Here is a 14,830-nt window from a genome sequence, read left to right on the forward strand (position 1 = left end):
ATCCTGACTTTTTTTTTTAACGTTTTCCCCCCTCCTGGATCTAATGCATTTTCTGTCATCTCGGAGAGAGGGAGGGGGGAGGTTCACCTCTCTCGGAACTGGCCACTTGTGAGAATAGGTCAGGAGAGATGGTTAAAGTCCTGGGATGTGGTGAATCATAGAAATATAGAAGATAGGAGCAGGAGTAGGCCATTCGGCCCCTCGAGGCTATTCCTCCATTTAATGAGATCGTGGCTGATCATCCAAACTCTGTACCCTGTCCCTGCCTTCTCCCCATACCCCTTGATCCCTTTAGCCTTAAAAAATATATCTAACTCCTTCTTGAATATATTTAATGAATTGGCCTCAACTGCCTTCTGTGGTAGAGAATTCCACAGGTTCACCACTCTCTGGGTGAAGAAATTCCTCCTCATCTCAGTCCTAAATGGCTTACCCCTTATCCTTAGACTGTGACCCCTGGTTCTGGACTCCCCTGCCATCGGGAACATCCTTCCTGCATCTAGTCTGTCTAGTCCTGTTAGAATTTTATAAGTTTCAATGAGATCCCCTCTCATTCTTCTAAACTCTCACAAATATAAGCCTAATCGACTCAATCTCTCCTAATCCGTCATTCCTGCCATCCCAGGTATCAGCCTGGTTAATCTTCGCTGCACTCCCTCCATGGCAAGAACATCCTTCCTCAGATAAGGCGACCAAAACTGCACACAATACGCAAGGTGTGGTCTCACCAAGGCCCTGTACAACTGCAGCAAGACATCCTTACTCCTGTACTCGAATCCTCTCGCTATGAAGGCCAACATACCATTTGCCTTCTTAACCGCCTGCTGCACCTGCATGCTTACCTTCAGTGACTGGTGCACAAGGACACCCAGGTCTCGTTGCACTTCCCCTTTTCCAAATCTATTGGCGTTCAGATAATAATCTGTCTTCCTGTTTTTGCCACCGAAGTGGATAACCTCGCATTTATCCACATTATACTGCATCTGCCATGCATCTGCCCAATCACCCAACCTGTCCAAATCATACTGGAGTTTCTCTCCATCCTCCTCACAGCACACACGCTCACCCAGCTTTGTGTCGTCTGCAAACTTGGAGATTTTACATCTAGTGCCGTCGTCTAGATCATTAATATATATTGTGAATAGCTGGGGTCCCAGCACCGATCCCTGCGGTACCCCACTAGTCACTGCCTGCCACTCGGAAAAAGACTCGTTTATTCCAACTCTTTGCTTCCTGTCTGCCAACCAGTTCTCTATCCAAGTCAGTACCTTACCCCCAATCCCATGTGCTTTAACTTTGCACGCTAATCTCTTACGCGAGACCTTATTGAAAGCCTTCTGAAAGTCCAAATACACCACATCCACTGGTGAGAAATAGATTCTGAGGCCTGGGACATCGGGGGAAAGGCAGGCCATAGAGATCACATTCAAAGGCAGCCAACCACTAGAGCAGCAATAAGGAACACTTCACTCCCAGTCGTCCTGTCCGGGTGCCCTGTGGTGTTAGCTGGCATGCTTTCTTAGTATTATCTTGGGTAAATTTCCTACCCTGGGGAAATGCCAGTCCCTTGTTGGTTTGCAGTGTCTCCTGGTGGCGGTATCTACATAGTGTGACTGTACTTTGGAGGTTAGCTGCATGTGTGGGCAGTGATATGCCAACCAGGACTCTCCGTTCAAATACTAACCCCATTTATCATTGTTTTTCAGAACACACCCACCCAAGTGACCGTGTCTAGCCCGGTAAGTATTTGCTTAGGTTTTGTAAAACTATACCTTGTGGTTTCATAATTGGCGCTGAATTTAAGATAGAACTCCGGGGAGGGGGGGGGAATTCGGTTGCTTTTCGCCAACGCGAAATTCGGCGGGAGGTTAGCAGCGGTGGTAACAGTTAGCGTCCTGGGTGCACAACGCCCCAGCCGCGACCTTCGGTAGCGCCCCCTGACTTACCGCCGGACGCTATGCGACGGGGTCAGGGGGGGCCTACCTGCGGCCGGGACGGCGCTAATTAAAGGCGAGGTGCCGGGCGGCCATTTTTGTTGCTGGCCGCCTGCCAGCACCTGCCCCCGTTGCCGCCCCCCCCCCCCCCCCACCGCGGAGTGCCAGCTGCGCTCCATGAGCCCGGCACTTTTCTTGAGTGCCAAGCTCTTTTGCTGGCACTCCCGATCCCTGGCGGCCCAGCTGGGCCCCAGGTCTCGCTGCGCAAGGCCCCTCCCCTTTAAGAAGGGGAGGAAGGCCTACAATATGCGCTGCGGCATATAGCGCCGCGATATGCCCTCGCAGCGCCCCAAGAGGGAGGGAGGGCGCTTCCAGTCTTGCCCCACTTCCCTCTTGGGGCACTACCAATGAATTTCGGACGTGGGGTGCTAATTTTTTCAGGGTGTTAAAAGTAGGACACCTGGGGAAGGTGCTGGCTAGACACCTGGGGAAGGTGCTGGCTGGACACCTGGGGAAGGTGCTGGCTGGACACCTGGGAAAGGTGCTGGCTGGACACCTGGGAAAGGTGCTGGCTGGACACTTGGGGAAGGTGCTGGCTAGACACCTGGAGAAGGTGTTGACTAGACACCTGGAGAAGGTGTTGACTAGTGTTGCTTGCGAATGTTACCTGCCACTTACCAGCCCAAGCCTGAATGTCGTCCAGGTCTTGCTGTATGCGGGCATGGACTGCTTCATTATCTGAGGAGTTGCGAATGGAACTGAACACTGTGCAATCATCAGCGAATATCCCCACTTCTGACCTTAATATGGAGGGAAGTTCATTGATGAAGCAGCTGAAGATGGTTGGGCCCAGGACACTGCCCTGAGGAACTCCTGCAGCGATGTCAAGTTAATAGAGAACAGTTGGGCAAATTTCGATTCCATATTCTCCGAATCCAATGCGCGGGTACCTGAGAACCTCCAGGTCCGCTTTTGCCCGATGTGTCTGTGAAAATGGTTGTGAAATTTTGATTTAAGAAAGTCCCCCCACCAGCGCCCCCCCAGCTGAGATGTTGGCCGACAGACCAAAGCTTGGCATCCTCTGGAGGCGAGAGTGTACCTGGCCTGGATTGACCTCCCGTTCATGGGCGTGCCATTTCTTTTCCAGGTGGTTCCATACCAGGCCTACATGGGAAGTGTCCGGCCACAGCAGAAGATAAAAATTGTCGGGACTGTGAAGCCCACGTCTCACAGGTAATCGGATGGCACGACAGGCCTTAAAGCAGAGGTTTGAGTTTCTTTACAAAGTGTGTGTGACTAGGACACTACTATAAGAAGAAAACCCAGTCCGGCAACGCCTCAATTTTAATATTGTTGTCCTTTTGTTCAATTCTCTCCATGGCCTCACCCATCCCCCCACCCCCATGTCCGTAACCTCCTCCAGCACTACAACCCTCCGGGATCTCTGCGCTCCTCCAATTCCAACCTCTTGCGCATCCCCCAATTTCTCTCGCCCTTCCGTTAGCGGCCGTGCCTTCAGTTGCCTGGGCCCTAAGCTCTGGAATTCTCTCCCTAAACCTCTCCGCCTCGCTACCTCTCTCCTTCTTTAAATCGCTCCTTAAAACCTACCTCTTTGATCAAGCTATTGGTCACCTGTCCGAATATCTCCTTATGTGGCTCGGTGTCGAATTTTGTCTGGTAACGCCCCTGTGAAGCGCCTTGGGACATTTTACTATGTTAAAGGCGCTCTATAAATGAGGTGTATAAAATTATGAGGGGCCTAGATAAAGTGGATAGAAAGGACCAATTTCCCTCAGCAGTGGGGTCAAAAACAAGGGGGCACAGATTTAAAGTAATTGGTGGAAGGTTTAGAGGGGAAATTTCTTCACCCAGAGGGTGGTGGGGGTCTGGAACTCACTGCCTGAAAGGGTGGTAGAGGCAGGAACCCTAACCACATTTAAAAAGTACAGGAAACTTTTTTTTATCCGGCACGGACGGGACCGACGTGGTGCCGGTTCATCAAAAATTCCGGATAACCGAACGCTATAGTAAAAGATACGGAGCTGAGAGCTCCGTGTAAAGCAACAAACCCTGTTGCTTAGCAACAGGTTCAGAACAATGGCCACAAGTTCCAAGCGTCTCTGTAGCTTAGCAACAGCTACAGCCACACCCTTGCACAGCAAAAGATCGAGGAAGGCAAGTAATAAAACTTACCTGAACCTACCCCTGAATTTTGCCGGTTAACCGAGATTTCCGGTTATTTCGGTGCCGGTAAATCGAAAGTTTCCCGTACTTGGATGTGCACTTGGGATGCTGTAACCTGCAGGGCTACGGACCAAGAGCTGGGAAGTGGGATTAGGCTGGATAGCTCTTTGTTGGCCGGCGCAGACACGATGGGCCGAAATGGCCTCCTTCCGTGCTGTAACTTCCTGTGATTCTATGAAATGCAAGTGGTTGTAGTGATCTGGTGCTCTGTGTACAACTATCTTTTGTTTCCAAGTCTTGTGTCCTTTTAATTCCTCCTTTAATTTCACCCCCACCCCACCCAGAAGGTGCTGATTTAGAATCATAGAATGATCCAGCACAGAAGGAGGCCATTCGGCCCATCCTGCCTGTGCTGGCTCTTTGGTGCAGCTCTCCAATTAGTCCCGCTCCCGCTGCTCTTTCCCCACAGCCCTGTAAAATTTTACCCTTCAAGTTTTTATCCAATTCCCTTTTGAAAGTCACTATTGAATCTGCTTCCACCGCCCTTTCAGGCAGCGCGTTCCAGATCACAACAAGTCGCTGCCTAATTTGTTTTTGCCCCTGGCACTTTTGCCAGTTGCCTTAAATCTGTGTCCTCTGATTAGCGACCCTTCTGCCGCTGGAAACAGTTTCTCCCGATTCACTCTTCTCAAAACCCTTCGTGATTTTAACACTTCTGTCAAATCTCCTCTTAACCTTCTCTGCTCTGAGGAGAACAACCCCAGTCTCTCCACCTAACTGAAGTCTCCCCCCATCCCTGGTACCATTCCGGTCAATCTCCTCTGCACCCTTGTGCAAGGCCTTGACATCCTTCCTAAAGTGCGGTGCCCAGAATCGGACACAACACTCCAGCTGAGGCCTATTCAGTGATTTATAAAGCATAACTTCCTTCCTTACTCTCTGCCTCTATTTATTTATGAAGCCCAGGATGCTTTTTTAACAGCCTTCTCAACTTGTTCTGCCGCCTTCAAAGATTTGTGTACGTACACCAGGTCTCTCTGTTCCTGCATCCCTGTTAAAATTGTGCCATTTAGTTTATACTGACTCTCCTCATTCTTCACACTTGTGTTGGAATACAGCAGGGAACGGTAGTGTAGTGGTTCTTTACTGGACGAGCAAGCCAGGAATCATGGCCTGTTTTTTATGGAGATGGTGCGGGGGAAGGCCAAGAATGCCCGAAGAACCCGGGCAGGCGGAGACCCCGCTGAACTCGACGGCGAGGCCTCATTGACATCTTGTAGCTCCGTCTCCTGCCCGGCCGCCGGCCAAATGGACAACCTGGCCGGCGGTCGGGAGGGAACGCCAGTGGCTGGAGACCGCAGCCAGGGGGTCCCTTGGCAACCAGGAGGGGAGAAAGGCCCGTGACCGGGGTGGGGGGTGGGGGCTGCTGGTGGGAGGCTGGCGATTGGGGCAGGGGGAGGCCGAAGGCTTCCTGGAGGGGTCTGGAGAGGAGCGCTCCTGCTCCTGCTGGCCCACAAGGAGTGCTTTATATAAAAAAAAATAAGGCACTTACCTTCTGGAGCCGGCAGTTCCCGTCTCCCTTTCTCTGCCGAGTTTCCCGAGCCCTGGGAAACCCGCACAGCGTGAGTTAACTTCAAATCAGGCTCCCAATTGCACTGTGGGAGCTCGGACACCCCGATATCCGCCGCCTTAAAAATCGGACCGTCCTCGCCCGCCCGTTGTGGGGGGGCTTAATATCGAGGCTCATGATTCCAAATGGAATTCAATGAATCTGGAAATTCGTGGACTGGCACCAAACAAAAGTGACCAGGAAGCTGTCGGATTGTCATAAAAATCCAACTGGTTCAGTGATGTTCTTCAGGGAAGAGAGCCTGCCGTCCTTGCCCTGCCCAGTCTGGGCTACAGGTGGCTCCAGTACACACTGGTGCCCTGGTTAGTCACTCCCTTGTCACTTGCAACTAGGAGTGTGCAGTTAATGGCAGACTTGTCACCGCGTCCTGAGAACGTGGTTGCTGGGAATCCTCCAGCATCTTGCCCAAATGACCATTTCCGTGCTTGAGCCCGGACAGCGATGTGGGCAGGCTGTTTGACTGTGAGGTGTATCACAGCTCCGCCTGGTCCTGTCGTCAACCCATGTCCAAGTATGCACATTCCAGCCGGATCGCCGTATAATAGGAGCAGAAGCACTTGGTGATTATTTCCCACCCAACCGCCCCCCCCTGCCCATCTTCCCTAACCAGGAGACATTAGGGTTGACTTTGATTACCATCACCTGGTTTCAAACTGGAGCCGGTGGCCTTACCGCCCAGGTTAACACCGCTGATGTGGCCGTCGCCATTTTGAAAAGGGGCCGACTGCCAGCTGTCCAAATGGCTCGCCTACTTCAGACGCAAGGCCCCATTTTAATATGGAATCGGGGTCCCACGGCATTAACAGGACCCCGATTGCTATTTCAGGTTGGAACACATTTGAAGGAGTTGTCTGCAGTGCACCTGGAGTAGACAAGAGTGGGGGAGAGGAGGAAACCACAAGTTGCAAACTGAATCATCTGCCTTTTTCTTTCAGGTTTACCATTAATCTGAAGGCGAGTTATTCTGATAACATTGCCCTCCACATCAACCAAAGATTCGATGAAAACGCAGTGGTGAGGAACAGTCGTATCAACCAGCGCTGGGGTACAGAGGAGCGAAGCCTTCCCTTTCTCCCGTTCGTTCCCGGCCAAACCTTTGAGGTATGCCATCCGACTGCGTGTTGAGCGATCCCTGCCGAGGCCCAGATGTAGATGAGGCACATGCCATAGAAACATAGATACATAGAAGATAGGAGCAGGAGTAGGCCATTCGGTCCCTCGAGCCTGCTCCGCCATTCAATGAGATCATGGCTGATCATCCAAACTCAGTACCCTGTCCCTGCTTTCTCCCCCTATCCCTTGATCCTTTTAGCCTTAAGAAATATATCTAACTCCTTGAATATATTTAATGAATTGGCCTCCACTGCCTTCTGTGGTAGAGAATTCCACAGGTTCACCACTCTCTGGGTGAAGAAATTCCTCCTCATCTCAGTCCTAAATGGCTTACCCCTTATCCTTAGACTGTGACCCCTGGTTCTGGACTCCCCCGCCATCAGGAACATCCTTCCTGCATCTAGTCTGTCTAGTCCTGTTAGAATTTTATAAGTTTCAATGAGATCCCCTCTCATTCTTCTAAACTCCAGTGAGTATAAGCCCAATCGACCCAATCTCTCCTCATACGTCATTCCTGCCATCCCAGGTATCAATCTGGTGAATCTTCGCTGCACTCCCTCCATGGCAAGAACATCCTTCCTCAGATAAGGTGACCAAAACTGCACACAATACTCAAGGTGTGGTCTCACCAAGGCCCTGTACAACTGCAGCAAGACATCCTTGTTCCTGTACTCGAACCCTCTCGCTACGAAGGCCAACATTCCATTTGCCTTCTTAACCGCCTGCTGCACCTGCATGCTTACCTTCAGCGACTGGTGCACAAGGACACCCAGGTCTCGTTGCACTTCCCCTTCTCCCAATCTATTGCCGTTCAGATAATAATCTGCCTTCCTGTTTTTGCCACCAAAGTGGATAACCTCGCATTTATAGAGCTAACTTGTGTGCTAACCTCTAGCCCCAATGACATAGAATCACAGAATGGTTACAGCACAGAAGGAGGCCATTCGGCCCGTCTAGCCCATGCTGGCTCTCTGCAAGAGCACTTCAGCGAGACCCCCACTCTTTCCTCGTAACCCTGCACATTTTTTGTCCCTCGGGTACTTATCCAACTCCCTTTTGAAAGCCGTGATTGAATCTGCCTCCACCACCCTTTCAGTCATTTCAGCGCATTCCAGATCCTAACCACTTGCTGAATAAAAAAGTTTCCCCTCACGTCGCCTTTGGTTCTCCTGCCAATCACCTTGAATCTGTCCCCTCTGGTTCTCGACCCTTCCGCCAATGGGAACAGTTTCTCTCTGTCCAGACCCCTCATGATTTTGAACACCTCGATCAAATCTCCTCTCAACCTTCTCTGCTCTAAGGAGAACAAACCCAACGTTGACGTTGTAGACCGTTTCTAGCACAGAGGGATCAGCTATTTAGAGTCTCCACCTCACTTTAATTGCTGTGGTGGTTATGGGACAGACTAGCAACTCAAGAGGTTAGGAGTTCAAAACTCACCATGGCACGTTCTGATTTTGATACTTTATAGCACCACAAAATTACCTGTAAAAACCCAACTGGTTCACTAATACTCGTCAAGCCTACATGTGACTCCAGCCCCACCCAAATGTGTTTTACCCTTAATGCCGACCCTTAAAGGCTTCAAGCATTTATTGCCCATCCCTAATTGCCCTTGAGAAGTTGGTAGTGATGAGCCAGGCTAGGTCATTTCAGAGTCAACCACATTGCTGTGGGTTTGGAGTCACATATCGGCCAGACCGGGTAAGGGCAGCAGATTTCCTTCCCTAAGTGAACCAGATGGGTTTTTACCACAATCTGATAGTTTCATGGTCACCATTACTGATACTAGCTTTTTATTCCAGATTTATTTTAGTTGAATTTAAATTTCCCAGCTGCCGTGGTCAGGATTTGAACTCACATTAGCAGGTTATTAGTCCAGGCCTCTGGAATACTAGTCCAGTAACCTAACCACTGCGCTACCGTACCCACAGTTAATCACTACCTTGCCCACATCACGGGAACAAATTTAAAAAATTGATTTTGTTTTAGATATTTATGATACTGTTGTTAATTATGTGGTGCAATTAAGCAGAAACACCAGCGTGGACCTCATTGGAATTTAGAAGAATGATCTTATTGAAACATATAAGATACTGAGGGGGCTCGACAAGGTAGATGCAGAGAGGATGTTTCCCTCGTGGGGAAATCTAGAACTCAGGGGCACAGTTTCAGAATAAAGGGTCACCCTTTTAGAACTGAGATGAGGAGGAATTTCTTCTCAGAGGGTCGTAAATCTGTGGCATTCTCTGCCCCAGAGAGCCATGGAGGCTGGGTCATTAAATACATTTAAGGTGGAGATAGACAGATTTTTGCAAGATAAGGGAGTGAAGGGTTATGGGGAGCGGGCAGGGAAGTGGCTTTGAGCCCAAGATCAGTCATGATCTTATTGAATGGCGGAGCCGGCTCGAGGGGCCAAGTGGCCGACTCCTTCTCCTATTTCTTATGGTCTTATGTTGGTCTGAATAGCCTGTTTCTGTGCTGTAAATACCATGCAATACTTTGTGAGGTGTGCTGGCAGGTTTAGAGGGTAAACCCACCGCCCTATTCGGCGAGATTGCGGGTCAGAGAGTTGGCGCTGCAGCATTTTGTCCCTATCCCCGGCTCGCACTTCCTTTAGAAAGTGGCTCCCCATTGGGAGTGTGGGATCCGTGACCTTGCCTCGGAGTTACTGTCCTCGCTGCAGCCGCACCCAGGGTTTGCAGGATGTGGGTGGAGCCCCAGAGAAACACCGACAGCGTCACGTGTGTTGAGGGCCGCAGATGAGGCAGAGGTGGCTTCCAGTTTGGATTTTGAGTAGCAATGGCTTACACGTTGGGTCCTTAATAGAACCAAGGATCAGTAGGAGGATTGGCTGCTGCCACGGGTTAGTCACTTCTGGGATGAGCAAAGGTCGCCTCTATCTGCCTGTATGTTTGGTGGTTCAGGTGGATGTTAAAGATCCCACGGCACAACTCCACGGAGAGCAGAAGAGTTCTCCCAGAGTCCTGGTCGACATTCCTCCCTCAACCATACAGCGCTTAACAATGGGCTGTCGTTTATCTCATTGGCATGATGAGACCCAATGCAAATACAAGTCTTTTGTTTCTTCGGACTTTGTGGCTGACCAGATTACAAAATGTCCCTCACTCAAGATCACTCGCTGAGGGAGCGCTGCACTGTCGGAGGTGCCGTCTTTCGGATGAGACGTTAAACCGTCTGCTCTCTCAGTTGGACGTAAAGGATCCCAAGGCACTATTTCGAAGAGGGAGCAGGGGAGTTCTCCCCGGTGTCCTGGCCAATATTTATCCCTCAATCAACATAAGAAAAACAGCTGCCGCGTTTCCCACATTACAACAGTGACCACACTTCAAAAAGTAATTAATTGGCTGTAAACTTTCTTTCCTTTCCTTCTTTCCACTTCATGATTTATTTGGAATTGTGTCTTGTCAGATGCTGATCATGGTTCAACCAAACTGCTACAAGATCACAGTCAACGGGAGACATCTGTTCAACTTTAACCATCGACTACAACCCCTGAACCAGGTCGATAATCTGGAGGTCACTGGCGATGTCACCCTTTCTCTCGTGCAGTATTAGCATTTTGAAGTAAATGATTTGCTCTCGTTGTGAAACTGAATCTGAGTACTTTGGAGAGTCGCACTTTTAACTCCTTCCTCTCTTGAAGAATAATCCTTAGTCGAAACTCCCCTGCACTGAGCCTGAAGGACGGCCATTTTGTTTGAGTGCAGTGAAGGAAGTCAACACCTCTCTTGCATGGCGCATTAGCCAATGACAATGATTCCCTTTGGGTTTGGTCTTGGCTTGTGTTTGGAAGCACTTTTTGTGGTGTGCTTTTTTTTTTTAAAGTGCAGTTTCACCGAGCGAAACATGTTCACACCCTGCGACACAGAGCAAGGGACGGGCACAGGGTCTGATCTCCACTCCGTTCCCAATCTGACATCGCTGCTACCTTTCCGAAATAAGGGTGTGGGGGAAACGGGAGGAGGGAATCATTTTTCTGGGTTGGTCCTCAAGGGTTAGCTTATGGAGGCCACTTGTTGCAGGCTCGGCCCAGGCCACGTGTCCATTCTTGTCCGCTTCAGGGGCCAATCTGGGAGATCAAAGAAAAGTGATAAAAGCCACCTGGGAAAGTCGTCCCAGAGCCCGATTTTAAAAATCCACGAATCCCAACGAGCTTTGCTGCATGCAAAGCAGAAACTAGTGCAGACGATGCTTGAGAGAGTGCTGCTGATTAGCGGGGGGGAAAACATGGCTTCCTTTCAAAGAGTTTCAACTAAGGATCATCCAACAAAAATGTTGTGTAGAAGACTCGAGGGTAAGAGTTTCCCCTCCCGAGTGTCAGCCCGTGGCTCAGTGGGTAGCACCCTCCCCTCGGAGTCAGAAGGTTGTGGGTTTAAGTCCCACTCCAGAGACTTGAACATGTAAATCTAGGCCGACACTCCCTTATTCAGGACTCCCTCCAACCAGAGTAAATCATCTCTCTCCACCTTCTAAAGCGAAATATAATGTAGAACGTCAAATATTGTTCAGTAATAATAACCTTTATACTGTGCTTTCTGTTTAATCACACAATCGTTTCCTGTATTATTGTAATCTATGTAAACGAGCTGAGCCAAGTTCTTTTTTAAATCGAGGTTTTTTTTTTCTAGTTGAGGCCAGTGTCGAGGCAGTGTTCGCCACAGATGCAGGGTTAGATGCAACGTCTCCCGTACGCTGCGCGGCCTCCTGCGCAGCCTGCCTTCCCCCAGTGCGCGGCTCACTCAAATTTTAGCGAGTGTGCGGGACCTTGCGGATGACTGCATCGCCACTCATAGAAACATAGAAGATAGGAGCAGGAGTAGGCCATTCGGCCCCTCGAGCCTATTCCGCCATTCAATGAGATCAGGGCTGATCATCCAAATTCAGTACCCTGTCCCTGCCTTCTCCCCATAGCCCTTGATCCCTTTAGCCTTAAAAAATATATCTAACTCCTTCTTGAATATATTTAATGAATTGGCCTCAACTGCCTTCTGTGGTAGAGAATCCCACAGGTTCACCACTCTCTGGGTGAAGAAATTCCTCCTAATTTCTGTCCTAAATGACCTACGCCTTATCCTTAGACTGTGACCCCTGGTTCTGGACTCCCCCGCCATCGGGAACATCCTTCCTGCATCTAGTCTGTCTAGTCCTGTTAGAATTTTATAAGTTTCAATGAGATCCCCTCTCATTCTTCTAAACTCTCGCGAATATAAGCCTAATCGACCCAATCTCTCCTTATACGTCATTCCTGCCATCCCACTCAGCTTCGCGGGAACGTTGGTTTGATGGTGACCGAACTGTTCACAGCTCGGTCAGCACATGGACAGGGAGAGAGGCGAGACAGTGGGTTTGGTGGGAGGCTGTGCAGAGACTGGCATCAGCCGGCTGCAGCGCTGCTTGCTAGGCCTGACCAGCAGCGAGAGGGTAAAGGTGCAGATATACTGCCCGCAGTCACCAGGAGGCAGCCGTTGACTTTAACAGTCTTGTCAATTGATTTTAGGAATAGTTGCAAGGGGCTGATACTATACAAAGGCCCTCCACCTTGTGAGCAAAGGTTGTGGCACCTTGCGGGCAAAGGTCGACGCTCGTTGCGGGCAAAGGTCGACGCTCGTTGCGGGCAAAGGTCGACGCTCGTTGCGGGCAAAGGTCGACGCTCGTTGCGGGCAAAGGTCGACGCTCCTTGCGGGCAAAGGTCGACGCTCCTTGCGGGCAAAGGTCGACGCTCCTTGCGGGCAAAGGTCGTGGCACCTTGCGGGCAAAGGTCGACTCACCTTGCGGGCAAAGGTCGTGGCACCTTGCGGGCAAAGGTTGAATCTCAAGTATAGAGTTTATTGGGGAACAAAATTAAGGGGCCAGCTAATTCCTTTGACTTTGTGTGCCTCACTAACTTTGTCATCTCACTTTGGATCAAGGTTAGGTTGCTCAAACAATGAAGGAATGTTTAGATCGGGGGAGGCCATGGTTCTCGTTGCCTGTCTCACGGATCAGAGAGATGTGCTCTCGCTTCCTACTGCCTCACTGTGATGCTGCTCAAGACCTGTGGGCTCTTACTGACATGGGCCAGCTTAAAACTGACAAGTGTGTGAAGTAATAACAACAGAAGACGCTGGAAAAACTCAGCAGGCCAGGCAACATCCGTGGAGAGAGAAATAGAGTCAACGTTTCAGGTCGAAACCCTTCTTCAGAGTTCTGAAGAAGGGCTTTGACCTGAAACGTTGAATCTATTGCTCTCTCTCCACGGATGTTGCCTGGCCTGCTGAGTTTTTCCAGCGTCTTCTGTTGTTATTTCGGATTTCCAGCATCCGCAGTATTTTGCTATCGTACTAGTGTGTGAAGTAATTGGAATTGTTGGGTTTCTGATTTGAAAGTCAGCGGGCTGTGGCTGGAGGAATAGGTTGGGGGCCGAAACATGCCTCTTCCAAGATGGTGGCAGATCAATGCGTCCGAAGGATTGCTTTTTATTCCCCCGTCCGCCGCCCCCCCTCCCATGAATGAAATTTTTACTTATTTCAAACTGGACCACGAAGTACAAGAAGGAACAGTCGGGAGTATAAACCACAGCTGATAGCAAGCCCAACTGGTGGCTGAAATAGTCAGCACCTTCCAGACTGGTGCCCCGGCACAATCAAGTTTGATGGAACAACAGAAGGCAATCCCCATCTCTGTCCCTGGATGGGGATAATCTCCTCCTACTATCCCCCCGGGATAGCTCCCCTAGGACTCGTGACCCGGGGAGGTCGGGGGTTAAGTCTCAATCTAATGCCCAGCGGTTAATTTAAAAGCTTGGAATGCTGTGTGACATTACTGTACAAACCCTTAACCCACTGGGATCAAATTCCTTTGGCTATTTTGAGCGCTGTTCCACCCATTTACAATACCTGGGCTAACTGCTCTGTTTAACATGGCAGCGAGTGGAACTTCAGTAGGAAGGCATTAAGCTAACGTGGAACAGCGCACTTTCAGGGCTAACGAGGTTAATCGGCGATGGTTCTGTATCACTCGCTGAACGGGAAGAGTCATAGAGTTATACAGCACAGAAAGAGGCCCTTCGGCCCATCGCGTCTGCGCCAGCCATCAAGCCCTATCTAATCTAATCCCATTTTCCAGCATTTGGTCCATAGCCTTGTATGCTAGACTGTAGAGGTTGGGATGGGTTTCAATCTGCCGCCATCTTGGAACAAGGAATCGTCCCTTCTTGTGACATCTTTACCCCGGAACAGAAACCCACCTATTCATGTTCCATAACGTTTCATTGTAAAGGCTAAATGATGCAGCTGTTGATTGATCGAATTCCGTCCTAATCACTGACTGTGTTTTAAATCCATAAACGTTTGCAAAAAAAAGAGCCCGTTGTGTTTCATTTGCTTCCTCCACCTTGCATGTTGTTGCCATGGTGAACCAAACAAATCCAAATCAGGAACAGAAACCCCACCGCCCCGGGGAACATTGGAAATCTGCACCAGAGGATGCTGGGGACGCACGGCGGGCCCCCGGAGGAGAAAGGACAGCTCGCCATTCCGGGCCAAGGACCTCCCACCTGGCACAAAATGGAGACAATTGTAGACCTTCCTCCAAGATTCCTTCCCAGAAGGTGGATGGTCCTGGGACGGAGAGCTGCAGAGATTGAGATGGGCCTCCCACCAAATCCCCGGCCCTTGACGTTGGCCACTGATTTGGCTCTCGCCGACCCCCCCCCCCCCCCCACACTGCTGTGGATGACAGCGCCCTCCTAGTCACGTGTAAGTGATGGTGAGGGGTTGGGACTTTAGGCCAAGTCCCCATTGTTCTCGTCTCTGCACCGACAATGGGGGAAGGTCAGCAGGTAGGAGGTGCTGAGGTGGCGAGACTGGGGAATGAATTTCTTGGCTGCAAGGGCAGGTGTTCTGGACACTTCCTCCTCTCCCAAACCCGCCGACTACCTTTTGCTTCTGAGGATTGAGAGCTAATG

At 50.2% G+C, this 14,830-nt stretch overlaps 1 protein-coding gene across 2 annotated transcripts in view; it reads left to right on the forward strand.

Annotated features, from left to right (window-relative positions):
* Positions 1–11,848, forward strand: part of LOC147096850 (galectin-9-like) — a 126,450-nt gene extending 114,602 nt beyond the window's left edge. For both annotated transcript variants that reach the window (XM_085973535.1, XM_085973536.1), the window contains 4 exons: positions 1,707–1,739; positions 3,082–3,167; positions 6,684–6,849; positions 10,294–11,848. In XM_085973535.1, coding sequence (XP_085829661.1) covers positions 1,707–1,739; positions 3,082–3,167; positions 6,684–6,849; positions 10,294–10,440 — 432 coding nt within the window. In that variant the 3' untranslated portion in view covers positions 10,441–11,848. The remainder of the gene's footprint in view (positions 1–1,706; positions 1,740–3,081; positions 3,168–6,683; positions 6,850–10,293) is intronic.
* The last annotated feature ends 2,982 nt before the right edge of the window (positions 11,849–14,830 follow it).

This window comes from Somniosus microcephalus, chromosome 34 (genome assembly GCF_052327205.1).
Source record: "Somniosus microcephalus isolate GS21.2 chromosome 34, FLI_Smic_1.0, whole genome shotgun sequence".
NCBI classification, from domain to species: domain Eukaryota; kingdom Metazoa; phylum Chordata; class Chondrichthyes; order Squaliformes; family Somniosidae; genus Somniosus; species Somniosus microcephalus.